Source organism: Falco biarmicus, chromosome 1, assembly GCF_023638135.1.
Source record: "Falco biarmicus isolate bFalBia1 chromosome 1, bFalBia1.pri, whole genome shotgun sequence".
Taxonomy (NCBI): domain Eukaryota; kingdom Metazoa; phylum Chordata; class Aves; order Falconiformes; family Falconidae; genus Falco; species Falco biarmicus.
The window spans coordinates 12,835,313-12,861,637 of record NC_079288.1 but is presented as its reverse complement, the minus strand read 5'-3'; the positions used below and the strand labels follow the sequence as shown (position 1 = coordinate 12,861,637).

The 26,325-nt window shown below is 56.5% G+C and overlaps 1 protein-coding gene across 6 annotated transcripts in view; it reads right to left on the bottom strand.

The window, feature by feature from the left end:
• The window catches only part of SEPTIN9 (septin 9), a 144,318-nt gene that overhangs the window by 6,361 nt on the left and 111,632 nt on the right, over positions 1 to 26,325 (bottom strand). For 5 of the 6 annotated variants that reach the window (XM_056360986.1, XM_056361004.1, XM_056360995.1 and 2 more), the window contains 5 exons: positions 14,109 to 14,300; positions 9,915 to 10,043; positions 9,428 to 9,509; positions 8,449 to 8,586; positions 1,735 to 1,852 (listed from right to left, as the gene is read on the bottom strand). In XM_056360986.1, coding sequence (XP_056216961.1) covers positions 1,735 to 1,852; positions 8,449 to 8,586; positions 9,428 to 9,509; positions 9,915 to 10,043; positions 14,109 to 14,300 — 659 coding nt within the window. Of the gene's footprint in view, positions 1 to 1,734; positions 1,853 to 8,448; positions 8,587 to 9,427; positions 9,510 to 9,914; positions 10,044 to 14,108; positions 14,301 to 21,541; positions 21,626 to 26,325 lie in introns of those variants that run through there. The other variant, XM_056361014.1, reaches the window with a different exon arrangement.

The following is a 26,325-nucleotide window of genomic DNA, read 5'->3' as shown; positions in this document are numbered from 1 at the left end:
AGGCTGGCAAAGGAAGTGGATCCAGCTCAGAGAAACCCCCCAGCCAAACCCACAAGATATTTTTAGGGGAACAACCCAACAAAGCCAACTCCACAGGGCATGGGAGCCCATTCCACTAACTCAGTGCAGCGCCGACATCAAGGTACGTAGCCTGCGGCCAGGCTGGTGCTTCACCGTCACTTGCCCACCCCAATCCAAACCCAAACCCTTATCATCTCTCTGAACCAGCGACACCCCCAGGTGCAGACAGGGTTCTGCTTTCTGCAAGCACACACACAGGCATGCTGGAGCAAAGGCAAAAGGTCCCAGCGTGTGCCCACCTGGACCAATTCCCTGCCCTCATTTGCACCAGTGGATCTAGAGCTGTGAGCACAAGGAGGGTGAGCCCCTAGCAGAAGGGCCACGTGGCTACGTGCTCTCCATCTGGAAGGATTTTGGGGGTCTGGTTACAATCAGGAATGTAATTAGTGATAAGGTGAGCTCATCCTGTGCCAAGCCCATGCAGAGCAGGCAAGCCAGGTGGTCTCCCCATGGTCTTTCATTACACAAGGATGGTATGCACAGCTGAGATTGCCCAGGTGATGTTTTAGGTCCCAAACAGCCAGCCAGCCACCCGCAGACACACAGATACGTGCACTTGTAGCCTCTGAATGGAGCCAGCAGCCTGCAAAAGCCACTGCAGAGCGCAGATGGGGCACTGTGGACTCACCCTGCCATCCTCTTGCACTAGATCCTTGCAGATCTCGGTGCAAACAGACTGACACACCAACCAAGCCCAGCCCGGATTACCTCTCTCACTGCTAAGGGAACTGCTTGCAGAGTTTGGATTCAGCCCCGCAGACCAGACTGGATATTTCAGTGCCTGATGCTGCTCGTCAAGAACCAGGCTGACACTGGTGTGGGAAGGGGTGGCTCATTCTCTTCTGCATGAGAGCATCAAACAACCCCTGGACAACAGGCCATCCTCTCCATAACCAGTGGAGGTGGCCCCTAAAACTGCCCTTTTGGCACAACCCCCTTTCCCTTCATTTCACTTCCCTGCAGTTCAGACACACAGACAACCAGCTTGGTGGCTTGCTTGCTTCTGCAGGGAACAGAGACCATCACGCCTCCAGCCACATCCATCAGCTGCACAAAGTGATTTAGAGCCCCTTACCGAACCCCAAAGTGGGGCATCTCCACCTCTTGGCAGCACCAGGCGTGCAGGGAGAAAAGCCCATGCCATGCTGTGGATTCACACAGCCCCTCCTCGGCTCCCCACCTCCCACTCCTGACCAAGGCGATCAAGGGAATTTCATGCCTTGCTTCTGCCATAAATCTTGCCCAGCTGAGCTCAGAAAATCCACACTTTTTTTTTTTTTTGCCTGGTTCCTGCATCAGTGCACGATGCTGCACAGAAAGGGTTTTCCCGCCTCTGTGTGCGGCACCCGCTGCCTCCCAAAACAACAGCAACCAGCCTGAAAATAACAACAAAGGAGGCAGGAGAAACAGGTCTGGAGACTCAGAGCTTGAAACTTATCCTGCACTGACAAAGATCCAAGAGAAACACAAGGAACTGCTTGGAGCGCAGGCTGTTCCTCTGGCCACGTGGGATCGCTCAGGGCTGCAGCCGGAGGAATGCGCTGGGCTCCCGGCCAGGCACTCACCTCCCCAGCCCTGCCGGGGGAGGGGAAGGGGGCTGAGGGGATGGGGGACAGGAGGTGGGAGCCTGGATAAGAGCCGCCAGCCCCTTACCCTTTGTTTGAAGTAGTCCCTCTCCTCCAGCGTTAACGTGTCGGCTTTTGCAATCACGGGGACGATGTTGACCACTTTGCTCAGGCGTTTCATGAACTCGATGTCTAGCGGTCGGAGCCTGAAAAATGTAGCAGAAAAAGGGGATTCGCGCACCACTAGCGAGGTGGGGGCTGCCGCAGCCCCCTGGCAGAGAGGCGGCATTCAAGGACGAGATACAAGAGGAGGAATCGCCTCCTTTCAGACAGGACAAATAAAGACATTTTCTTAAAAGCACGACAGCACGTGTCAGTCTCAGAGGTGGTTTGCAGACAAACGCTTAAAACATTTCCCTTTCAAAGCACCCCGTGGACCTTCGCAAAGCCCTGTGAAGTGGGAGAGGGCTTTTATCTCTGCATAGATGCTCCGCCACAGGGGACTGCGGGGACCCTGCCCAGAGCTCCCCGTGTCCTTGGCAAAGCCGGGATGAGAGCAGGGGCGATGCTGGCCATAGGGCCAGCCTGTCCGCGACGTTCAAATTAAGCTGGGGACAGACCACGGTGCAAAACTTCCCCCAGCCCTATCCAAACTGTCAGCCACCATCACCCACCTTCCAGGGATAGCACGATGTGGAAACAGCCACAGGTGACTATTCCTGCTCACGCTCCCTCCTGCGCTGAGCACGAGCCCATCGCTGTGCACAAGCCAGGATTGTATCTCACATCCATCAGCTGGGATTAAAAAAAGGTCTGCTAATTCTCCAGGGGCTCACAGAGCACAGAAGAGATGCTGCTTGTTCCAGAGGGCAAAAACATCAGAAAATCTCTGCAACGAAAGTCTCAGCAGAGGAAAGCTGCAAAGACTGCATAACCCCAGTGATCAGCCTCTCAGGAAATCCCTCCCTGCTAAACGCTCCTGCTGACAGCACGGATGTGACCTCCAGTGCCATGCTCCTCCGCATCCGAGGGCTGTGGTCCAGCTGCAGACAGCTGTGAGGGCGCCTGGCCAGGACCCTGCCTCGCTCCTCAGTCCTCCCTGAAGGTGTTTTTACTGCTGGGGTTCCCAAGCCAACCAGAGGAAAGCCCTCCCTGGGACACCTCCACTTGCTGCAGGTCCCCCTCGGTGTCTCTGGTGGCGATGGGGACAGATGCCCACGTGGGACAGTTGAGCAGATGTTGCTTTGAAAAAAGGAAATCTGGAGGTCCCAGGGGAAGCCAGGGTACAGGAACACCTTCAGAGCGCTCATGCATTAAGGACCCTGTCTGAAACCAGCCCTTGCTGAAAGCACACAAGGAAGGAGCAGGCAAGTCAGCACCAGAGCCCCAGAAGCAAAGGGACACCTCTGCCGCTCGTACATCCCCATGACCTCCAGTGGTGACACGTGGCAGCAGGACATGACCCAACACATCTTTGGTGGAACTGGGACAGAGATGAAGTCATCTTTCAGAGGAGCTGTAGGCTTCAGTGGCAGAGTTAGGGCCAAGAATGAAGCTTCCCCAGGGGCAGACCAGCCCTGTGCCACAAACCAGAGGCCCATGGCAACAGGGAAGAGACCAAAATAAATGGGACAGCGACTTAAAATGCCGAGGTGCAAGCAGGCACTCAGCAGGAGCCCTGCACAGGGAAACATGGAGCAGAACAGAGCACTCGCAGAGAACATGGCCAAAAGCACCAACTGCCAACATGCTCAAGCCAAACCCCACCATGGTCTTGTTGGGCCCCACAAAGGGCTCAGAGACCCCCACAGACCCAGCACAGCTCCTGCAAACCCAGCCAGAGTCACAGGAATGCAAAGGGCAAGGGGCTGATCCTGCTCCTCAGCAGTCACCAAGCAGCATCCCCACCCCACCAGGCCACCCCTGCCCAGCTCCAGACCCAGGTGGGGTGTCCAGCCCTGGAGAGACCCACTCACCTCCAGCGGACCCAAAAGTGGCAGCTCCAGGCTGCTCCAGCACAGCCAGCAGTGCTGTCCCAGTTGAGCCCTTCCCTGCTCAAACCCACTCTCCTCCCAGGGATCAGGCTGGACCGTGCCAGGAGGACCGTCTCCCTGCACGCTAATGGCACACATAGCTCAGAGCACATCATTAGTGTGCGGACAAATGAGTTCCTAACACAAACTTGGGAGTCGCAGATCACCCTGGGCCCCAGGGAAGAAAGAGTCCAGCTATTAAAAGAAAAAATAAAAGAAAAAAAAAGAAGAAGAAAAAAAAAAGAAAAAACACAAGGAAACCCCCATGGACACATCTAAGCAGACTTGCTGCTGGCAAACATTGTTTGGAGCTCTGCATAATGTATTTCCCAGACCTCCAAGGAAGTAATGCAGTTATGCTCCTTTCCCAGCAGACTTCTCTCCCCTCCTCTCTCTTCGCTATTTTTCAAACAATTTTTTCCCTCTAAAAGCCTCTTCCCTACCGAGCCTGTGTTCCTGCCTCTTTCATCAGCTTTTCTTTTAGAGCAAAGACCAAGACACATCTGTAGCCAACGCAGATGAATTCACAATCAGCCAGACATTTTAGTTTCAGCTCGCCTGACACGTAAGAGCCCGTTACCCAGCCCTCACCAGTACCTGGAGGATGCTGGCAGTTAGCCTGAGAGCAGGGCAGAGCCAGAGCCAGCCCACAGCCCTGCAGTGTCCACCAGCACCCACACAGGCACAGTGACCATGTCCCACACCAGTTTGCACCCAAAGCCAGAAGAGCCCAAGGCACCTTTGACACGACTTTCTGCTCTGATGGGCTTCTGCAAGTGCATGATCCATGGAGGTCATCTCCCATGGGCAGCTCTCTGCACCATCCTGGAGACAGGAGGGGAACCAAGGGACTCCCCAGAAGTGCAAACTGTGTATTTTCAGGTTATTTTGCAATATTTCTAGATATCCCACCAATTCCTGCTGGGTAGCCCAAAAAAACCATTAAGTATTCAAAAGAAAGTGATTCTTTTCACTAAGAACCAGACCTGTTGCTAGACATCACGTTCACCTGAAGGCACCAAAGGAGAGTAACCGCCTTAAGGTGATCACAAGTGCAAAGACCTTGATTTGCACTAATAGCCCTGTACAGACCCAGGCAGACAGGGCCAAGGTCACAGTGGGGCAAGCACAGACCTAATTCCTCTTAACCTCCTGCTGCACGGTACAGCCCAAGGCAGCAGAGACTTCTGCTGGTGTCTGCAGGGACCAGTTCTGGTGTTTAAATACCACTATCGCATGACAAGCCACAGGCACAGCAGTGCTGGCCTCTGCCAGGTATCCGAATTCAGTTCACCTGCACAAAACATCAATGCCAGCACCTGGCAAGGATGAGCAGTGAAACCCTTATATACACAAATACACAAAACAGCACGAGAAAGCATGTTATTTCATTTCAGGTGCATGCAATCTGCTCCAAGCATATCATGAAAACCAGGATAGAGCTCAAGAAGAAAAAGAATCTGTTTTCTTCCCCTTCCCTAAATGGTCCCTGATATTATTAACTTACAACTAGGTGCACACACACTTCGGGCTGTGCTGAGAGGGGGTGGATGAGCTCTAAAGGGTGTGGATGGGCTGGAGCAGGAGCTGCAGGATAGGCTCCAGCCCACCCCAGCCAGTGCCGGTTGCTCCCCGTCCCCTCTTGCTTTGGGGCTGGGGAAGGCAGTGCCGCTGGGTACACACTGCCGTGGCTGGGCACACGTTATTTCTGCATCGCCCACAGCCACCGTGCACAGACAGGATCTAAGCAGAGGCTCATTCCTGCTGGTTCCCTTGAAATGCCATGAAGGAATCCAAATTCTCGGCGAGCTGCAAAGTTATTTCCTTTTGGTTGTGCCCCAGATCGAACTAGCAGCAAGAATTTGAGCTGTGCGTTGAGCAAACACCAGTGAGCACCCAGCAGCCACCCAGCCCCATCACTGGGACCCGTCAGCCTGCTCGAGGGTCCTGGTGGGCACCTGAGAGGGGCAGCTAGAGGGAAAGCAGCAGTCTGTCGGCCAACAGCTCTGGTACGGGCAGCAAGGAGGCTGAGAGGCCGGGGCGATGATTGAGGCCCGTTCCAGAGCCGAGCCAAGCCGAGCTGCACAGGGGTCAAGGTCTGAGATATTTATTGGGTGGCAAAGAGCCGGGCTTGTGCGGCTGCAGCCAAAAGCTCCTGCCAGCACGTTACTTAGTCTTCGCAAACATGGTTTTACAGGAGTGTTACAAGAAGGACAGGGTGTGTGCAAAGTAGATGGGTTGCAAAGCTGCCCCCATCTCCCTGCACAGAGAGACAGCAACAGAAACTTCTCTGCTGATTAACCCTTGAGCTCCCGAAATGGGAGGACCAGACTGAAATGGAGCCAAGCACTCCTCTGCTCCAGCCTCTGAATCTGCACTTGGTTAGCCTCGGGGTTTGTGGGTTTTTTCCCTTTCTGCTTTTTATTTAAGAAAAAAGCAAGCTCTCGCCCAGTGACCTGGCAGTCTGAGCCCCGGCTGCCCACGGTGTCCATGCGCTGGGGAAGGGATGCCGAGTCCTGTGCCATGCCTATCCCAAGAGCAAGGAGGGACAGACGGACACGAGTCGCCGCTGCTTTGGATGTGTCACATGGTGAAGGCAGCAGCTGCCCGAAGGAAACACAAACAAGACTTGTGCAAGCACTGCCCCAGGACAGACGGCACCAAGCATCCCAGGATGGTAAGCGGCACAGGGAGCACTTGAATGGTGCCATGTGGACGGTCCTCCACAGCTGGGTGCTGATGCCCCTAGTGCAGGTCCCTGCACCACTACAAGCCACTGCCCTTACCAGCCATGCTCCCCATCACCTCCCAGAGAAGCCAGAGGCACCGCAGCAAGGACCTCCATGCCCTTCCCTTGGGACCTCCATGCCCTTCCCATACCTTCAGCAAGGGACTACGGACCACGCACCTTGATGGAGGCACAAACGTGCCTCCTGAGCCCTCGTCCCCCAAAATGAGCACGATCCTCTGCTACCAGTGCTGCTGCAGCAGCTCCACCCAGCAGGAGAGATGGCCGTGCCATCCATCCATGCCATCCATCCATGCCCCTGGACCACAGGCAGCACTGCGCAAAGCTCCTCCGTGATGATGAGAAATGTAACTGGGCTTCACAAGAGAGCAGAAAGGAAACCCAACACCTCCGAGTCTCCCAGAGAAGCAAAATTTCCCAACAGCTTCTCCCTCCCAGTGGGGTTTGTCCCTCTTCACCCATTCCTCAGCTTATCTCCATGCTGTGGCGGGAGGGGACGGGGCAGAGGGTGGCTGACACGGGGCACGGACGCGGCCGGGGGCGAGCGCCGGCCCCAGCCAGGCTGTCAGGCTATGGGGAGGGAGGATCAGCGCAGGGCTCAGCAACAACAGCCTCCAACCACCGGGCTGGCTGGGATATTGGAAACACATGTTTGTTGGAGAGAAAGAAAAAAAGCAGCCGAATATCCACACAATTGCTGCTTGCCGGCGGGTGAGAGAAACCAGAGCACACGGCTGGAGAGGCTCCGGCAGGGGACGGGGCTCCACACCACCGCCTGCGCGGCACAGGAGGGGCAGCTCTGCCACCCAAACTGTGCACCCTCTGTGCAGGTAGCTGCCCGCAGGGTCTAAGCATCATACACGCTTTTAAGAGTTAAACACCCAAAGCGATGAGAAAAACCTTGAGGTAGCTAATGCTGCAACACCCCAACCTGCTGAGGCAGGGCCTGCAGATCGGGGCTTGAGATAAGCGGGACCAACTGCGAGACTGGCTTGAAAACATCACCTCCCTTTGAAACGTTTTTTTGCTTTATCATATTAAACCATAAACGTGTCGTCGGCCCCTCTGCTCCCAATCAACAGCCAGTTACACAAGAAGAGCATAACTGGCCTATGCAGTCATCTTATTCCAGTGAAGGATGCATTTTTGGTCTACCCACTGACAGAAGCAAAACAAAGTCTTTTCTATTGGAATAAATCTCTACACAGGGAAGAGGAAAAGGCTGACATTAATACAGTGCTGGCGGCTTAAGTTTACTTTTGAAAACAGACCCAAAAAAGTCCCCATACAGACAGAGCCAGGAGTGGAAGGAATTGACACAAATCAAAAGGAAACTTAGGTCTCATTTTATGTTGTGATACTTTAAGGCACGTTATTCAAGACACATTAAGCGCCCCAGATTTTCACTGCGGGCTACATGCCTAGGAAAAAAAAAAAAAAAAAAAAAAAGAGAGAGAGAATAAAAAATAGAGCAGGATCTGGGCCTTTGATGCTGTTGCTTGAGAAGTGCCAGAGCCAGATCTCTGCACTGAATAAACTGCATCCCACTTGCAGACTAGTCAAAACAATCTACCAAATACCCTTAAAGGGTGAGGGTGCTCACCCCCTTGGTAGCAGGAGGGAAAACAGCTTCTTCCCTTATAAAGGCAGGGGCACAGCAACAAAAATTAACGTTGTGTTTGCGAAGACAGCCTTTCTGCCCAACCTGGGAGCTCAGTGACTTGTGTCTGTCCTCGGCTGAGCAAGCAAGGTGACGGAAGCAGAGCAAGCAGCTGGCTGGAGCTCAGGGAGGCTCTGATGGCCCCTCGGAAGAGGAAATGCCACATTTCTCTGCTGTGTCACCGCAAGAGGTCCAGATGCTCCAGCCCTAGGAAGGACCAGCTTCACGCTGCCCTCAAGCTCCCCAAGTCCCCAGGAAACACACGATGATCCCAAGGATGACCCCAATGGCTGAGCTGCCGAGACCGAGTGCAGGAGAGGGAAGCCCCGAGGGTCTGAGCGAGGACAGCAGGGTACGTACGAGTGGCCGGTGGCTGGGATGAAGTATATACAGCAGTGCACCCGTGTGTCGGGGATCCGCTTCTTCCGGTTAATGTTGATCTCCTCCTGCAGGTACTTCTCGTACTGGTCATTGATGAACTTCATGATGGGCTGCCAGCTGCAGAGAGAGGAATGCAGGATGATGGGTTTGTGTGAGGGATCTGGACCATCCTGAACCTCCCTCCTGGCCTGACTGTGTGAAGCAGAGCCTGCCAAGCCGGGGATGCTCCGCATCCTACAGAATCCCGTAAAACAAACAAACAAAACCAAAACACACTCACACGAGTTCCTGTCATCTCCCATTCATACAGCAACTGTGGGCAGCAGGGAAATCACAAACGCCAGATGCTCACTGCTTGGCAACCCCCGCACATCACAGCAGGCGGGGATTTACTGGCTGGTTTAGACAAGCAAGTGCCTAAAACGTCCTCCCTTCTCTCCTCCTGGACCCAGCTGCTGAGTGGGGCAGGGCCGGGAGCATCCTTTGGCTCCTTTGCAGGGTGTCATGGCACAGGAGCAAGAGCAGCATCAAATCCACAAGCCCATCCCAGCTTATGGTGAGGAGAAGGCACCTGCCATCGGCCAGTGCTTGCCCTGGCCCAGGGGCCATCCCGCACAACCAGGCACTGTCCCAGGGACTCCTGGCAGGGTTCAGCCTTCAGAGCCACATGAGCGAGGTCGGGGACCAGCCACGCCAGCACAGCTGCTCCCAGCCGCAAACAAAGGTTGTCTCATGCCTGGAACAGCAGGATGTTTGTGGGCTCTCACAGGGTCCAGGATCAGCCCCGGGGAGCATGGCACTGTGCTGCCACCCACAACAGCCCTCTCCTCTGCCCGCCACAGAGTGTGGGTGGCACAGGACCAGGCTATGGCCCTCGGCACCAGCTCCAGGTCAGGATGCCCCGGGGCTCAGGCACCTTCCCTCTGCACCAGTCCCCACATCAGCACAGCCAGCTCACCAGTTCTCGTTGTTGATGTGGTCTCCGAAGCCCGGGGTGTCAATGACTGTCAGCTTCATGCGAACCCCTTTCTCTTCTATCTCTGAAACGGAGACAAAAGCCAGGACGTAAGGCAAGCATTGATGGGTCCTCTGGCCAAGCCCACCCTCCCAAAATCAGCTGGAGGGCTGGAGCTGGCTCCCAGGGGAGAAACGCACCTTCACAGCTTCTAACAGGCACAATCAGCCCTACAAAGGGATGCAGCACCAGTGAAGTGCCACCCCTCTACAGCCACCTCACTTGTTCCATCACAATTAAGACAATGCTGGTGGATAAATAAAAAAATAGATGTTTTCTCAGCCCCGCAAGCACCTCTGGAGGGTAAAAGCCCTTTCAGAGAGTTGAAAAAGGAGGTTTAGTGGAAGTCCACAATCCCTGTGAGCCCCCAAGACACAAGGCAGAGCAAGACCAAAAGCCAAAGCACCAGGTGGGATCTGCACAGCCTCACCATGAGTGATGGATTTGATTTCAATGGTCTTGGGGATCCGCTCTTCAGAAGTCGGCTGTACAGATTTCCGGCTGATTTTGGATTTGAAGAGGGTGTTGATTAACGTGGATTTCCCCAAGCCGCTCTGACCTGGAAAAGAGTGGGATAAGCCACAGTCAGCACTTGCTCGTTTCCGGCCTGTTTTTTCAGGGGCCAGGAGATGGGGATGCTGACAGACCCAGCCTGCACCGGATCTGCAGGACAGGGCTAAGAGGGGCAGCTGCTCCCCTGAAGCCCCCCCTGCTCAAGGAGCCTGAGTCCACCCCGGGCGGGAGGATGCTGCGGGCAGCGAGCACCTTCCCGTGCTCCAAAGCAGCCGGCCTGCTGGGAGCGAGCAGGTGAAGAGGGGGTTCTTTGCATCCAGCCAAAATCACAGCAACCCCAAGAACAGGCAGACACTGCTGGGGATGTTTTAAGGGCTGCGGTGACACTCAGCAGCCCTGAAGAAGGGCACAGCGACCAGGGAACCCCAGGAAGGAGCATCCCAACACATCTGTGCCTTTAACCCCCTGCAGCCTCCCCTGTCCAGCTCCACAGGAAAGACTTTGAAGGCAGCTTGGCAAGCCCTTAGCTGGACAGGATTAACAGCAGCAACAGTCTGCCAAAACTCAGCCCTGCAGCATCCACTGCTTCCCTGCTGGACTCGCTTTTGCAATCGGACCAGCTGGCTGCACAGACCCTTTTAAACAGGTCTAGGCCAGGAGCTCCTCTGAGTCCCACAAACAACACCCCAGGAAGCACATCAGATTCCACTACTTCAGAAAAACCAGCTTTTAGAGAAAGCATTTTTATGCTTTATATCCCAGAGCTGAGGCTGATCTGTGTGGAAAGGACACGAGCAACTCTCGACTCTCCAGACCAGTTGTCCCACAAGCTCAGAGAACAATTTTCCCAAACAAAGAAAAGAAGAAACTCCTCAAAACCCAGGCAGCAGATGCTTGGCTTCAGAGCTGACGTTGTGGCCCCTGCAGGACTCCTGCACACACCACGGGAGTCCCTTCAGCCCCGTTCTGCCAAGCTACGTTGAAGCCAGCCACCGTAGCACTGCCGTCAGCACGTCCCTAGCACCACAGAGTATCCCTAAGCACAGACTCAGCAAGGGTTTCACCTACGTCCTCCAGAGCCCTGACTCATCCAGGCTGCCAAAGGCACCCGTGCCAAGCACAGCAGCACCGGGTAGCACCTCCTGGCCAGCCCACTCCCTGAGCAAACAGCAGTTTAGAGCTGAGTTTGCAACGCTCCTGATGGCACACTGCAATCCAGTGCAGGAAAACGCCGTTTGCCAGCCACTGTCACAGCTGGGTTGTACAAGGACCACACGGACCAGGCTGGGGTCATCTGCTCCCGGTCCTCTGCTGCCTGAAAACACAGGGGGCCAAGCACAGACAGGTCTGGAGCTGGGAGCAGAGAGCCAAAGCAAAGCTCTCACTGCGCTGCTCGTCACGGAGCATGTGGGGAGAGGGGGATAGTGGGGTGACACATCGCTAGACCTCCTGGCAGTTGGTCTCTGTGTTCATGCCTGTCCAAGCCACTGGAGCTGCTCTGCCTGGAAAGGGACCAGAAAGGCAGTCACGGGTGCAAAGTCCCCCTCTGAACCGCGCTGCAGGCTGGCCTCGCCGAGCGATGGATGCAGATGCACCCCGGGGACCCAACGGCCCCAGCGGCTGAGCGCAGGGCAGACCCGCTGCCACCTGCCCCACCGGCAGCCCAGCGTGCTGCCCGAGCTGAAACCTGGCAGGGGAAGCACGGCTGAGCCCGCAGCACCCGGCCAGCCCTGCCCTCCTCCCAGCTCTGCACCAAAAGCTGAACACAAAAGATGTCCTTTGGATTTTGTTTTTTTTTTTTTTTAAGCTTAGCCCTTTTTTGTCATCTCCACAGCCTCAGAGCACTGGCAGATAAGCTGACCTCAGGCTGAAGCCCCCTCTCAGAGCTTCAGTTAGGCTGGTGAAAACCTTTCCAACAGGGACGCTGGTATGCAAGGCAGAGGATTTCCAGGAAGCCCCAGCACAAGGACACAGTGCAGGTAGGGTGACCCCCCCACCGGCAGCCGTGCTCCATTCCCACCTCCTGCACAGGAGAAGTCGCCTCCCTCCTCTTTTCCCTCATCTCCTGCCTGTAAAACAGGGATTACAACGATTTCAATGCAAGGACTTGCTGCTTAAGACTGGATGGGAATAATGGAGCTAAACTAATCCCTGGAAGCCCAACCATCCCCTAGAGAAGCGCAGCAGGATGAGGGCTGGCTGCTGCCCCCCAGCCTCAGCAGAGCACCCCCCTCCCTGCGGGCACCCTGCGAGATGCTGCTCCTCCCGCATCCCGCATCCCTCCCGCATTCTGCATCCCTCCCGCATTCTGCATCCTTCCCGGCGTTTCTGGGAGGGCCAGGGCTCGACTTGTTTATGCTGCCACGAATTCCCCAGCCTGTAAACAGTCAGCCCAGAGCCTGCCAAGGGAAGAACAATGTTTTCCAGCCGCGCTGCAGCACAGGCTCTCATACCACACACATCGCTGCCAAGGCAAAGCCGGGCCCTTTCCTGAACATCCCTCTACATCTGCAAAGCAGAAAGCCAAGGCACTGCCGCAGCACAGCCTGCTTACAGAAGGATGAGTGGCTCTTCTGGCAGGGAAACAGGGGCTCGGCTCATGCAATCTCGCTTGCGGACTCTCAGCATCAGTGCTGCAATCCCTCTGCCCCAGGAGAGCTGCTCCACTGGCAGCAAAGAGCTGGGTTTGTTAAAAAACGTTGCAAGAACTGGTTCAGCAGTGGCTGGGTCTGCAGCAATCTCTCAGCCTGGAAAGCCCTCCCCACAGATCAAATTGTGTATGAAAATATCAAAATGGGAAAGGCAGAGCATCAGCAGGGCTCACTGGGAAGTTACAGCACACTGGTATCTTTTATAGAATTAGCAAAGTCTGGATCATGTCCTCCCATAACGCCAGGCAGCCCCCCCAGGCTGCAGGGGCTCCTACCCCGCAGGCACCCCTGCACAAGCCTGCAGCCCTAGGCAGCTCCTCGCAGGAGGCACGGTGCTGAGGCCCCAGCATCACGCCACAGACCATGGCCTGGGCTTTGCTGGTCTCAGCCCCTTCCACCTGCCCTGTGAGACTCAGGCAGAGCACCCTGCCGCCTGCCCAGCCCCCCCATGAAGGGCTCCACGGGACCCGGCCACACACACACACATAACTGCAAAAAAGCAGAAAAGGCTTATTTATTTTCCCCTCTCACACAACGTCCCGTAGTGCCTTCCAGCTCTCCAGTATACTCAGCATTTTGCTGGCGAGGAGCCGGTGCAGTCCCTGGCACCGGGAGCCCAGGGGCTGCAGGAGTGCAGACCCCCCCCCCAGCAATGCAGCCAGAGCAGCAGCAATGCAGCCAGTGCCTCCAGCTGAAATAGAGCTCCTTCATCCCACCCAGCCCTCGGCCTCAGCGAGCTACTGAACATGAGCTTGTGGGCAGCAGGGTTCGGACACACAACCTTCCAGCCCTCCCTCCCTGCACATGGACACCCTCTGGGACACCCTCATTCCCCCCTGTGCCACACTGCGGGTCCCCAGAGGAGCCACCAGTAGCAGACACCACTCAAGCCAAAGAACCCAGCTATGCCAACCCCTCTTGCTGGGCTTCAGCCCCACCAATAAATCGCACACCGCATTTCTTCCCTGGTACTTGTAGCATGGTTGCCTGAGCTGCACAGCACAATACAAGAGAACTCGCAAGCAGGGATTTCACCCAAATTGCTGGAAATACTAGCAAGATAAGGGCTCTGGTCTACCCTTGAGCCCTAACATGCCCCCCGACTGCTCAGACCAGCGCAGGGCTCCCAGGTGAGCAGGCAAGGGAGGTCCCTGAAAGGCTTCGGTGAGTCCCGACACCCCTTGCTGTGTTGTCCTCCGGGACGTGCCTAAGGGTAATGCAGCCCAAGACGTGGAAGATGCGCAGGACCACGGGCCATGTCACATCAACAGCTTTAACGACAGCTGAATTCAAGCCAGCTCCTCGGGAGCAGGGTTTGCTGACTCCTAAGGCAGAGACCCCAACACCAAGCCCGAGCTGCTGCTCCCAAGGAAACTCCAGAGAGGACAAACATTGCCACAGAAGAATAAAAACAACTCGCTAAGCACGTTACGGACAGCTGGAGCGAGGGGAGAACTCACCCACGACCATGATGTTGAACTCAAACCCCTGCTTCATGGCTTTCCGTCTCATCTGCTCCAGGATGGCGTCTATCCCCACGTAGCCGAAGTCCGCAGCCGGCTTCTCCGGCCGCGTCGGCACCGTCTGCTTGGGGCCGGCATCCCGTGGAGCGTCCGTCATGCCGGGTGCGTGGCTGGGAACTGCCTCTGGACCTGCAAAGGCAAAGAGAGGGTGGTCAGGGGTGGCAGGCAGTACCAAGCACACTGGGATGCTGCTCCTGGCAGGGAATGAAAGGAGCTGCCTGTTGCATCCAAAGTGAGAATAAAGCCCACGTGCGGGCTCATGGCATGGGGAGGCTAAGAAGGGGATCTTCCTTCACCTGTAATTACATTAAGTTTGGTATTCCCCTTCTTAACTTACTGGATTTGCCTTGATCCCTGCCCACATCACGAAGCCTGCCGCAGCAAAGGGATGCTGCTGTGGGGGGACTAGGCACACCAGGTCCCGTGAGCAGCGGCTCTGCCGCTGCAGAGCGAGACTCAGCACCAACAAAGTCCTCAGCCCAAGTCTGGGAGTTTATTTAGTGAGTGACGAAGGCTTTTAGCAACACAACCCTGTGCCCAGGCACTGCCGTTAAAGACTTGCAGACCTGCACAGCCTGCCCACTCCTTCGCACTGCTGTAATTACAGTGCTACACAGACTGCTGGCATGAATGTCTCGCAGCCACGTTTCGGGGAACTGGATGGCTTTGCAGACAGAGACATCCTCAGCATCTACTGACATGTGCCCCGCTCGAGCTCCAGCTGATGCAGCACAGAGGCTGTTTGCCCTCGCTTGCAGAAAACCCCAAACCCAACACATCTGCAGCAAAACAGGTTGCACCAAACACCCACGCAGCCATAAAGCTTTCGTGATCCTGCTCCAATTCTGCCAATACCCACCCGAGGAACCCAAACCCTTCGGCCTCCTGCAGAGACAGGGCACTCATCACCCCTGCAAGCTGGCTCCAGTGTGCACCATCCACTCCGCAGGCACCAGGCAGGAGCATCTGCCGCCGGGAAGGACAAACCGCCCCTGCTGCGCTCACCAGGCGATGCAGTCTGCTCCCACCCAGCCCCAGCTGCTCTGCATCACCCACAGCGGATACAGCAAATACCCTGAAGGCAGAGCATGCACAGGGTCAACATGGCCCTTGCCGGCTCCTGGAGGTACCAGCCGCACACAGCAAGCTCCTCTGATGCAGGCACGGGGAGGGAGGCTTTAGGAAAACACACTTCTGAGAGCCCTCCCCCACCCCAGGCTGCTGCCGATCAATGCCCGAGTCCCTGTGACCACCAGCCTAAGCAAGTGTTTTATTTTTGCTAAGCTTTTGGCAACACTTATTTGTTATGTTTTTCTATTTATTATTATTAATAAAAACATCATTATTTGCAGAGGACTTATTGCAAAGTCCTCATCCTCATTCCTTCAAAACAGCAATGTGGCTCTCGGCTTATCTCCTCACCCCACTGTTATTTCTAGCCTTTGATGAGGTGCTGCCTGGCTTTCCCTCCCTCCCTCCCTCCCAAGGGATTTGTCTGTAGGAACATGGCTGGTCCCAAGGGTCTCCTCCAAACACAAGCCCATCATCCCTTCTCCTCCAGTGACAGGCAGGAGCCATGGGAGCATCATCAGACCAGAACCTCCGGGGTCTGCAAGGCGGGAGTGCTCATTTCGTATAAGCACAGCACACCCCCACATGCTCAAATACAGGCTGAGCAGAAAAAACATACAGAAAAATAATAAAAAGCAAACCCAGAACTGATCCCAAAGACTGTTGGGTCACTTTGAACACTTTTTTCCAACCCTCAATCCCAGGCTGTACCGAGCAGCATTACTCACAGAGCTGGTGGAGAGCGAACACACCGTAGCTGACACAGACGGCAGCCACACGCTCCCCCCCAGGCACACACGGATCCAGGACATTGCACAGCTGGCAACACACTGCCACGCTGCCCCTAGCAAAGCCAACCAGCCCGGCATCCCCAGGGTCTCACCACAGATCCCAAATTAGCCCTGTTCCAAAATGGCAAGGCCAAAAGTGAAAAAAAAAATCCCTACATACCACTGGGGGGTGGGGTGGGGGGGGGGGGAGAAGACTAAATCGTGTGGAAAGTATGCTACCACCAGCAGCAGCGCCCGGTTTTTAACTCCTGCAGGCGCCGCTTGCACACATGGGGCGAGCCTGAAGCGCCTGGTCCCATGGGACAGGACGGCAGCCTGGGAAATTGGTGCAGACAAGGTCCAGCTGCACACGCAGAGAAATTAAGAAATCAAGCAAATGGAGCAGAAAGCCACCCTTCGCTTGCACTAAAGGCCAGGAGCATCTCCAGCACCTCCTGGCTGCTGCGTATCCATCGAGCTGCCCTAACAAGCAGCCAGCAGCACAGAAGGGGCTGACCCCTCCCCAGGCAGGGGGACGTGCAGGGAAACCTGTCCCCAGCGCAGGGAGCAGATGCTACGTGCTGCCTCGCCATATTGCTGTCAGTGTGAGAAGGGCTTGGGACTCCCCAGCCCCCAGCAAGACAAAAGCCACAGGAAGCGTGGGGCGATGGCAGGCGGCTGTTTGTCACCACCGAGCACACGCAGGCGCGCTGCCACCGGGGATGCGCTCCAGCAGCACAGCCAGCAGCGTGGCCCACGCTTGCTTCGGCTCGCCTGTGCGGAAAAAGTGATTTAAAGGACATTTTCTTCTAGCACCTGGCTCCTGTTTGGGAAAAAATAAAAAAAATTAATATATTGCAACTAGGAGCGTCTGCAGGACAGCAGGGATGCAAAGACACAAACGGCCTGGCAGCACCAGCAGTCCCCCAAGGGAAATGCTGCCACCCAGACCTGCACTTTTCTTTTTAGCTTCCCAGCACTGAGCTGGTCCTTTCTTAGCAAAGACTCTGGCACCCCACTTGGCTCCAAGGCGTTTGTGCCAGCAGAGGCAGGATGTGGCTGAGCCACAGGACCACTCCATGGCACAGGCACACACGGATGCTGTGCTGGGTAGCAGGGAGCACTCCCAGCAGACACTTGTCTAAAATAGAGCAATCCTAGAAATAAATTGGAGCAGAAGCACTGGCTGCCCAGGACACGCCGCAAGTAGATCCTGTACTTGTCTGACCCGTAGTGCTCTCCGTGGGGATGGTGCCAAAACTGTGGCGCTCTCGGTGCCAGCGCCGCCGAGCCAACCCTTCCAGAGCCCTGCACGGAGGGATGGATTAACAAACACCCAATGCTGTCAGGAATTCCTGACTGCCACCAAGTCCCTGGCAAGAGCAGGATCAGACCTCACACACTATTGCTTCACCAGTGCCACCGTAATGCAGCTGCTTGTCCCTCCCACAGGGAGGGAGGCTGGGGAATCGCACAGGCTGCACAGAGTAGTCTGCAGCTCCCTCCGGCTGGCCTTTTCCTGGGTAAACATGAAGCACGCGGCAACACGTGCTTGTGCCATATTTAGACCTCCTCTGCCAGGGAAACCCTCTCCATGCGGGCACGGGAGATGTTGAGACCATCAGGGCAGCGCTGCATGGAGCGGGAACAGACCCACGGCTCCAGTCCGGGCGCGAGGCTGACTCAGGACAGCTGCTCCAAAGATGATTTTGCCAAAGACTCTGGGCTGTTGCACTGTAATTGATGCACGTCAGACATGAGCCAAACCCAACATCTGCGAAGCAGCAGATGAAAGGCACCCCGCGGGGGAGGGGAGCCCCCCACTCCACCAGCCAGCTGGACCCTGCCGTGCACGGGCGGCCATAGGACGGGCTTTGTGAAACGCTGCTGGCGAGGGGCTGCCAGCAAACCGAGGGCTTAGAAATGCTGCACTGATGCCACGTGGCTGCAATAGCCCAGGTTGGCTGCTGGCAGGGGATGCAAATGCAGGCTGTAGGCTCACCCAAACTCGGGGGCTGGCCGTCCTCATCGAGGATTTGGGGAAGGGATCTGTAGGAGACCAGCATTCCCACTGCAGATATACAAAGGTTAAATAACCATTGAAGAGGCTGAACTGGGAACATCTCATGTACCCCAGTTCCTGGCTAGACCCAGCAGCTCTTTACTCTGCTCCAGCGATGCACGGGGAGCGGGATGCTGGTCATCCAGGAGGGCAGGGCTGACCCTGGAGTGGGGCTGGTCATGGACCTGGTGCTCAGCAGCTGAATGGAGCCACCAGAGAGAGGCCAGGAGGCTGCACCTCTGCCATGCCGCATCCTCGCAGCCACCTGCCACCAGATTCAAACCATTTGCACTATACAGACACACAAACCATCAATGGAGAGATGCTAACGCTTGCTGGGTAAAGCAAAGAAACAACCCTTGGATGCAGGCAAGTATTTGCCACCTTTTGGTGACTCCGCAGCTGATTCTGCAGAGCTACAAGCACCCAGAAGACCAGGATGCTGTGGTGGGCTTAAGTCCCCTTCCCCGCACACAGCAGAGACTGGAAACACTGTGGGCTTCCAGATTTGTTGGATGGGTTCACGTGAACACAGAGAGAAGATTCACAGCAGTGAACAGTGGTACAGCGGGGCATGGAAACACAACCATTTTCCAGGCAGCTGAGCATCCACAGATGTTTTTGAGGGAGCAGTGCAGACCAACTAACCTTTCAATTTTTGGGAGCAGCAATCTTACAAAATTGTGCCTGTAGGGTGTAATAGAGACGTTTTTAGAACTAAAGAGTAAATTTATAGCTCCTAGTTAACTACAGCCGGCCAGCAGGACTGCAGCACACGCAGCCCTATCCCCTTGGCACAGAGAGCCAGTGACCACGAGCTATGGAAATAGATCCAGCCCGCGGAGGAGGTGGCAAAGCCACAGCTTTCCCTTCCAAGGGGACAGGAGTCAGGAGGGAGGGAGGCAGCAAAGCCAGGGCTGGATGCAAATCCCGCATGGCCCAGGCACGGCTGCCTTCTTCGCCTACTCAGTCAGAGCCACTGTGGGATCCTCTGGCACTGAATACAGCAGGTCTGTGCTGGTCCCACCGGGATGCATGGGTACCAGGGAACACAAGGCATGGCTCCATCCAAAACCAAGGGGCAGCCAGCACCCCAGAGGAGGGCTCAGCCTGGTGCGCAAAGCCACCATCACAGACCCTGCAGCACCAAACTGTAACTAAGGGACATTTCTGTTTCAATTGCAATCATCTGTGCCCGGCTGGCACAGCCAGACCTGAGCTGGAGCCTGTCCCTCGCATCCCTGGGCACCAGGCTACGGTTTCAGGCTGGCTGCCAGCCCAGGCCCACCTACTAACTGGTTATGTTCCCTTCTCGGCTTGCATTTCCACCCAGGTGCCAACAGACACGACCCAGAAACAGCAGAGGTTGCTGAACTACACTTGGTTAGATCAAATCCACCCAAGAGCTGTCAGAGAGGTGGCCAGCTGCCTCCACGTAAGATGCTCCAGGCTTGAAGCCTTTTACTCATGCCGGGGCATAAATCCATTTCCAAATTCGAAAAAGGAGGCAGCAATTCCTGCCCTGGAGTGAGCACTTTGGTGGGCTAGCAGGTAGGGCCACAGCACGCAGCGAGGGGCACGCACCGTGCACAGCTGCGCAGGTCGCGTCGTCCCTGTGCACCACATGCACTTCTGTGCTTGCTCACTTCAGGTCACTGCGAGCTTCCCCCCCCCCCCCTCCCCACTCCAGACAAGTCCTCTTCTGCAGCTCACCCCTTGCTAACTCTTACATTTCCAAGAGAGGATGCTCCAGGGCTCCCCATCTCATCACTGCTTTCCTTCCCGGCTTAACCCCCTAGCTGCCACAGGCTCCAGTTGTGGGGTTTCTGGGCTGGGATGCAGCCAGCTCATCCCAGAGGTCAAAGCGCTGTGCCGGCTCTGCCTGGACACAACTTCAAGTGCTTGTGGTGCTGCCGGTGAGCTCGGTGCAAGCCCCCATGCCACCTCGGCATGCCCCAGGTCCGCGTGAGGCCGACCACCGCCCTTCCCTGGCTCAAGCACGTGCCAGCCCTCGCCCCGGCAGACCCACATCCTCATTTCTACAACCACGTGAGGCAGCAGCTCTAAACCACTTACAGAGACCTGCAAGGAGTTGTTATGCTGTCCTCCTCCTGTTTGCCCAGGGAAGTTTAAAAGGAAGGAGACGATCATTACAAAAAACCCCAAGTCTTGCCTGCTCCCATCTTGCAAACCAAGCCTGAAGCACGCAGAGGCCTCCAGCCCCAGCGGTCTCCCTGTGTGAGCAGCTTCCCCTGGACCTGGAGCAGCCCTGCCTCGCTGGGGACCCCCAGCCGCAGGGGAACCCCCCAGCACAGCAACACCACCAAAAGCTGCTCCATCAACCGGCCCCACGCAGCCGAGCAGTGGCGGTCAGCACTGCCCTTGCTCCCCGCAGGCAGGCTCGGGGTGCCCGCAGACCCCCTCAAAGCTGATTCCCTGGTGGATCTGGGGAGGGGACCCCCTCCCAACCCCTGCCCGCCCTGGGTGATGGCGTTCAGCACAGGAGGGACACGGAGACCCTTCCCAGCGCCTGGGCAGGAGAAAGCACCTCTCACTGCTGTCGCTGCTCCTCGGCAGAGCCTTGTGCTTTGCAAACAAAGAGGCCGGCAGCACTCGGCGCACTCGGCTCGCCCAAAAAGCGTGGCAGGAGGAACGTACCCCGCACCCCACCGCACGCCGGGCACGGGCACTGCCGGGGCACCCAGCACCCAGCCCGGCCATGGGTGCCCGGAGCCCCCGCGCAGGGCCGGCCTCCCGCGCCTGGCAGCCACCCACTACTGCAAAAACACGAAAAAGCAAAGCACAGCCAGGGCACCGGGGCCGCCAGCACCCCGAGGGGCGAGCAACCGCTGCCCAAGGAGGGACCTACAACCTGGGCTTTTTAGTTGAGCTCTTTTTAAATTTTTTAAAATGTTTTTCTTTTTTTTTTTTCTCTTCCTTGTTTTGTTTTTTGAGGGTAGGGAGTTTTATTCTGTTCCTTTTTTTTTTTTTTATTAGGAGGGGCAACTGCACCCCGAGAGCTCGTTCGTGGGGGGCAGCAGCGCGGCGGGCCCCCGCAGGAGGTGCCCCCCCCCTAGAGATGCCCCGCAGGGGGTGGCCCCCGCAGGAGGTGCCCCCTCCAGGAGGAGTCTTCGTCCCCCCCTCCCCCCCGAGGATGTGCCCCCCCGACACAGCCGCTATTCATCCCCGGACAATGCCGGCAGCGCGGCCCGGCGGCCGCCGAACAACGGCCCCTCTGACAGGGCGCAGGGGCGAGCGGCTGGGCGGGGGCTGCGGGACGAGCCCCCCCGCGGGCACCCCTGCCCCGCCACCCCCCCGCCGTGCCCGGGTCCCCGTGCCTCTCCGTGGGAACCGCCGGGACCCCCCCCGCCGCGCGCTCTCAGCCCCCTCCCCGCCGAATAATTCACCCCCAAAGACCATGCCCCCCCCCGTCTCCCCCCCCCCCCCCCCGGGCACCGGCGACTTACCCGCGGCGGCGGCAGCTCCGGCAGCCGGCAGCTCCCCGCCTCCTCCCGCGCTGCCCTCCGCCTCCTCCCCCATCGCCCTTCCTCCTCCTCCTCCCCCACTGCCCTCCCCCCCTCCAGCCCGGCTCGGGGGGATGGAGCCTCTTCGCGGGAAGTTCGCTTTGCCCCAGGGCGGTTTCCAGCCGCCCCCAGCCCGGCCCGGCCCCGGGGGGGGGGTCGCAGCGGTCAGGGGAGGGGCTGGGGGTGCAGGGGGTCCGTGCCGGGGTCTTCCCTGGGGGGAAAAAGGGCGGCTGGGGCGCACGCGGTGCAGCCCCCCGGCTCTGGGCCGAATCCTGCCCCTTGCTCCCGAGCATCCCGAAATACTGCCAGCCGAGACGGAAACTCCCGTGGTCCCGGCGGGCCGCGGGCCCTGGGCTCCCTTTGCTCTGCAGCTGTTCGAAGACCCCCGGGCCACACCGCGCATCCCCCAGGGATGAGATAGCAGCCTACAACCAGCAGCCTGGCTGCTTTTTAAAATCATGTCGATTAAGCTGAATAAAGATATTATCTGTCTCCAGAAGCCCTTCCTGTTTTACATCTTGATCACCAGAGCTTCACCACCGTCACCACCACGCCTGCGGCAGAAAGAAGGGCCCCGGCCGCAGAGGTGATGTGATGTGCACAAGGCTGGGCAGGTGGGCTGCGCCCCCCACAGCCTGAGCTCCCGGCTAGTTCTCGGTGGGTCGATCCCCCCAGGGTGTTGTTGGGTGGGGGACAGCCCTGGGCAGCAGACCCCAGCATCGCCTGCACTGCCCTGGCTGCAGGGCCGGAGCAGAAGGGGGTCTCCCTCCCTTCAGAGCCACAATGCAAAGCCAGCCTGCCTCTTTTGGACCCGTGGTTCTGACATACTACTTTTACCGACCCAATGAACTGCAGCTCTCAAAAGATTTGCATTCCCAGAGACCGGCCTGCAGGCAACGAAAGGGTTAAGATGGATTTGCAGCAGTCAGTACCCAAAGGACTCCATTTCCCATGCACAGCCCATGAGCCAGGGGCTACCACTTGTCCATCCTTTTTGGCCCAGCATCAGCATCACCAGCACCAGCATCACCGGCCACTGCCAAGCTCCTGCACCAGAGCAAACCCTACCAACGGTGCTAGCAGCTCTCCCCTGGCTGTCACCTTCCTTCTCCCCTTGCAGACCACCAGTAGCTCTTCCTCCACCCTGGGCAGCCACTACAAGCCGGGCTGCAGCAGCCCTTCCTCATGATGCCTGGCAAGGCTGGCGTGGGCTGCCCGGGAAACAATGGGTGCTCAGGGGCGTGAGACTCACGTCCCCCAACTTCAGCAAGTGCCACAAATACCTGTATCTGAAAAAACTCCACCCCAGCACCCAGGGAGGAAACCCACCCTCAATCTGTTTATGCTGCAGTTGTGCATCGCTCTCTGCTGGATTACACCACTTTTTATAACTTAAGCAAGCTTTAACCCCTATCAATGGGCATTAGTGGTTTAATCTCCCTAATCACCAGGCAAATCCAACGTTAGACGCCAAACTGGGCTTGCCCAAGTAGCAGTGGGGTCTGTTTGCAAGTCACTCCAGCCTTGCGGTAGCTGGGAAAAGGCAGGAGCAGAGCTGGAAAGCAGCTCAGCTGGGCTCTGCAAAGCTCTACCCTGCTCGCTCAGGTGCTGTGCTGGCAGAGGGAATAAGCAGGGGGGGGGTGGGGGGAGGATCTCAGGTGCACCTGGGCTTTGCAGATGCAATCCATCCTTCATGTCCCTGCTGTTAAACTAACCACATCTGTAATGTTGTGCAGGTGCTGAGCATCCAGCACAGGGTTCACTCGCCCAAACCAGCACTGGCAGTGGAGGAGCGAACAGAGGGTGTTTGGCCATATGAGCACATGCCTTGCTCCTCTGTGTTATTTTTTTCACATTGAAAACACAGACATGTTTTAGTCTTGCCTGTGAGGGAGGGGAAAAATAAAAACTATAGAAAATTTTCCCCCTTGATCACTGAAGCTCTGCAAAGACATCTGGAGCAGAGTGGGAGCTCACACCACCTACAAATTGTTTTTCAGGTTAATTCATAGAAAATATTTTGTTTCAACTCCTATCTCATCCTTCCCAGAAACAACCCAAGGTGCGGGAGCCAGCAGCTCAGAAGGACTATCAAGCGACATTCCTGGCCTCAAAGCAAGTGAGTTACAGCGGGCTCTGGGAACTGTGCTGGCCCTCGTGGAGGCTCTCGGTGGCTTTTGGGGCTGTTTGCGCAGAGGCAGCAGTCGCAGAATGACTAACAGCCACCTCTGGAATTTGTTACGACAGGAGCATCTCTCTAGTCCTGCAAGGAGAGGCAGGGTACCACCGTGCTTGTTCTCCCACTGCTCATTTCTGGCTGTGAGAGCTCGCTCCGCAAACAGGCGGGAGCACCACAGGGAAGGAAGCACCCTTGCTTGCCCCTGCGGTGCAGGTGGACAGGAGAAAGATTAAGTGACTCGCCCAGGGTCACACAGAAAACTTACAACAGAGCCAAGAACTGGATCCAAATCCCCTACTCAGAGTTTTAAAACGACCAAGTCATTGTTCTTCTCTTAAAAAAAAAAAATAATAAATTCTAGCCAAGTCCTCTGGCTGTTGTAAGTCGTACAGAGGGATTTGAACTAACTGCAGATCCAGTTCTTTGTCTTGCAACTAATCTGAAATAACAAGGAAGGTTCCTGCCCACCTTATGCAGTCCTGTGGGTACTACTTCACCTGACACCTCTGCAGGTGCAAGCAGGTCCCCATGTCCCAGCCGTACTGGGAGGGCTCAGTGGGAAAGGTGTTCCCGCACGGATGCTCAGGGAGTGTTGAGAGGAGCAGATAACCAGCAACGGTTTCCACAGTTCCTGAGTTCTGGGGGAAAACCCATCCACCGTCCCTTGCCTTGCACCAGGCAGCCACCCCACAGCGGGGCTGTGCCCTGGCCACGCCAGCCCTGCTCCGTCCCAGCAGCAGTGCCCTGTGCCGGGCAGCGCTTGCTCCAGCCACAGCCCCCAGCATCCCGCAACAGCCGAGGTCTGCAAACCAAGGCAGCTGCACCAGCACTAACCAGCCTGTGACCAACACACTTCACCCCAGGCTGCCCAACGCTTCATTTCAAATCCCTTGAGCACAGGGAGCGTGAGCAGGACATCTCTTGTAGGAATGCTGAAAGGACGTTTCCAATTTGTACTGCACCACATCGATCCCCAGTTAAAAATGCACCGTTAGAGCTTAGTAAATAATTTTGTTTCAATAGTGCAGCAATGCTGACCACCTGCAAGTCTTCAATGACTTCGATGGATAGCTGAAAATCCTACCAGCTATATTTGTAATCTCAGATCAATAGCAGAATGAAAGGCACATCCAGAGACCTTGGTAAAGCATCAGCATGCTCAGTGGCAGGCAGCATGACTGAGAAAAGGACGTGGACTTACAGACCACAAGACCAACAATGTAATTTTTTTAAACACTAAAAGAGACACCATCACTTCTAGCAGGAGCAGAAAGGATCCCCCATTACCAGCAACACCTACAACCAATGCCAACACTTTTCTAAGAGCCTGTTACCATCCGGGAAGGGCTCTGGCTGGTAGCCACCATGGTCCCTCCTGAATGTGCAGGGTGACTCTACAGATCTGTAATGGTAAGACCTACAGAACAAAAATATTTCCTCCCTTCTGGCTGTACTGGACTCCCAAGTCTACACATGCTGCTGTTTGTTTTCTTTCAAGGTACCTGGCTTTTGGCATTGCGCAGCTTCTCTGAGCAGCCCATGTCAGAGAGACATCCCTGCAGGCATCACACCAGTTCCTTCAGAAAAGGGAGTTACTTGGTGGCTTAAATTTCTCTAGACAGAGACAGCAGTGGAACAGCAGGTACCACAGCAGCATCTTGGGGCCCTGCAAGGTCCATCATGCAGAGCAGGGATGTCCTGAGCCAGCACAGCAAGCAACCACCACCAGCCCCTCCATGCCCTGGCCAGGAGCAGCAGCCAAACCTGCCAGCATCATCAAACCATGGCCATTTTGTTGAACCCACGTTACATATCGCACCAGGACTGTTCCCGCTCCCAGTGCACTGAAAACAAGGGGCTCCTCCAGCTGGACACCTTGAGCCCACTCCCATCTCCAGGAGGGAAGGAAGGAAGGAATTATTTCACACGCTGCTGTCAGCCAGCGCACGCAGCTGGCACCGTGACTGTCCTTGGCGCAAGTCTCCTGCTCTCCAGGGAGGCTGTGCCTCGCTTCCCAGCATCACATCCCACTCCCCAGGGAGGCCATGCCTCAGCTCCCAGTGTCACATCCCAGCAGCGCCCCTGCAGCAGTCGCCCTTCCTCTGGCACATTTCTTCTGCAGGGGACCTGTGGCATCTGCTCACTTGAGCAGGGAAGGCAGGAGCCTCCTCGCCGTGCTTGAGCAATCCATCATTTTCCAGAAGGGAATAGGCTTTTCTAGGAAGCCATTCAGGGGTCACAATATTTGGAAAAGGCAAGGGAAAAAACACTCCTCCCAACACCCTTCCCCCTTGCAGGGGACACCAGTTTGCCCACTGACATACCGGTTTAGACAGACTCAGCATCTCCCAGGCAGCTCCCCCTGCACCGCAGCTCTGAGCACAGGTTTTTCTCAGCAGGGACTGGTCTGCCTTGGCACCGAAATGCTGCGGCTCAAGAGTCACCAGGACGGCTCTGCAGATGGCATAGCTTGGCCCTGCCAGAGGAGTCACAAAGGACAAACTGCCCTCAAAAGGGTAAAGCAAAATCCTCTGTACGTCACCCCACC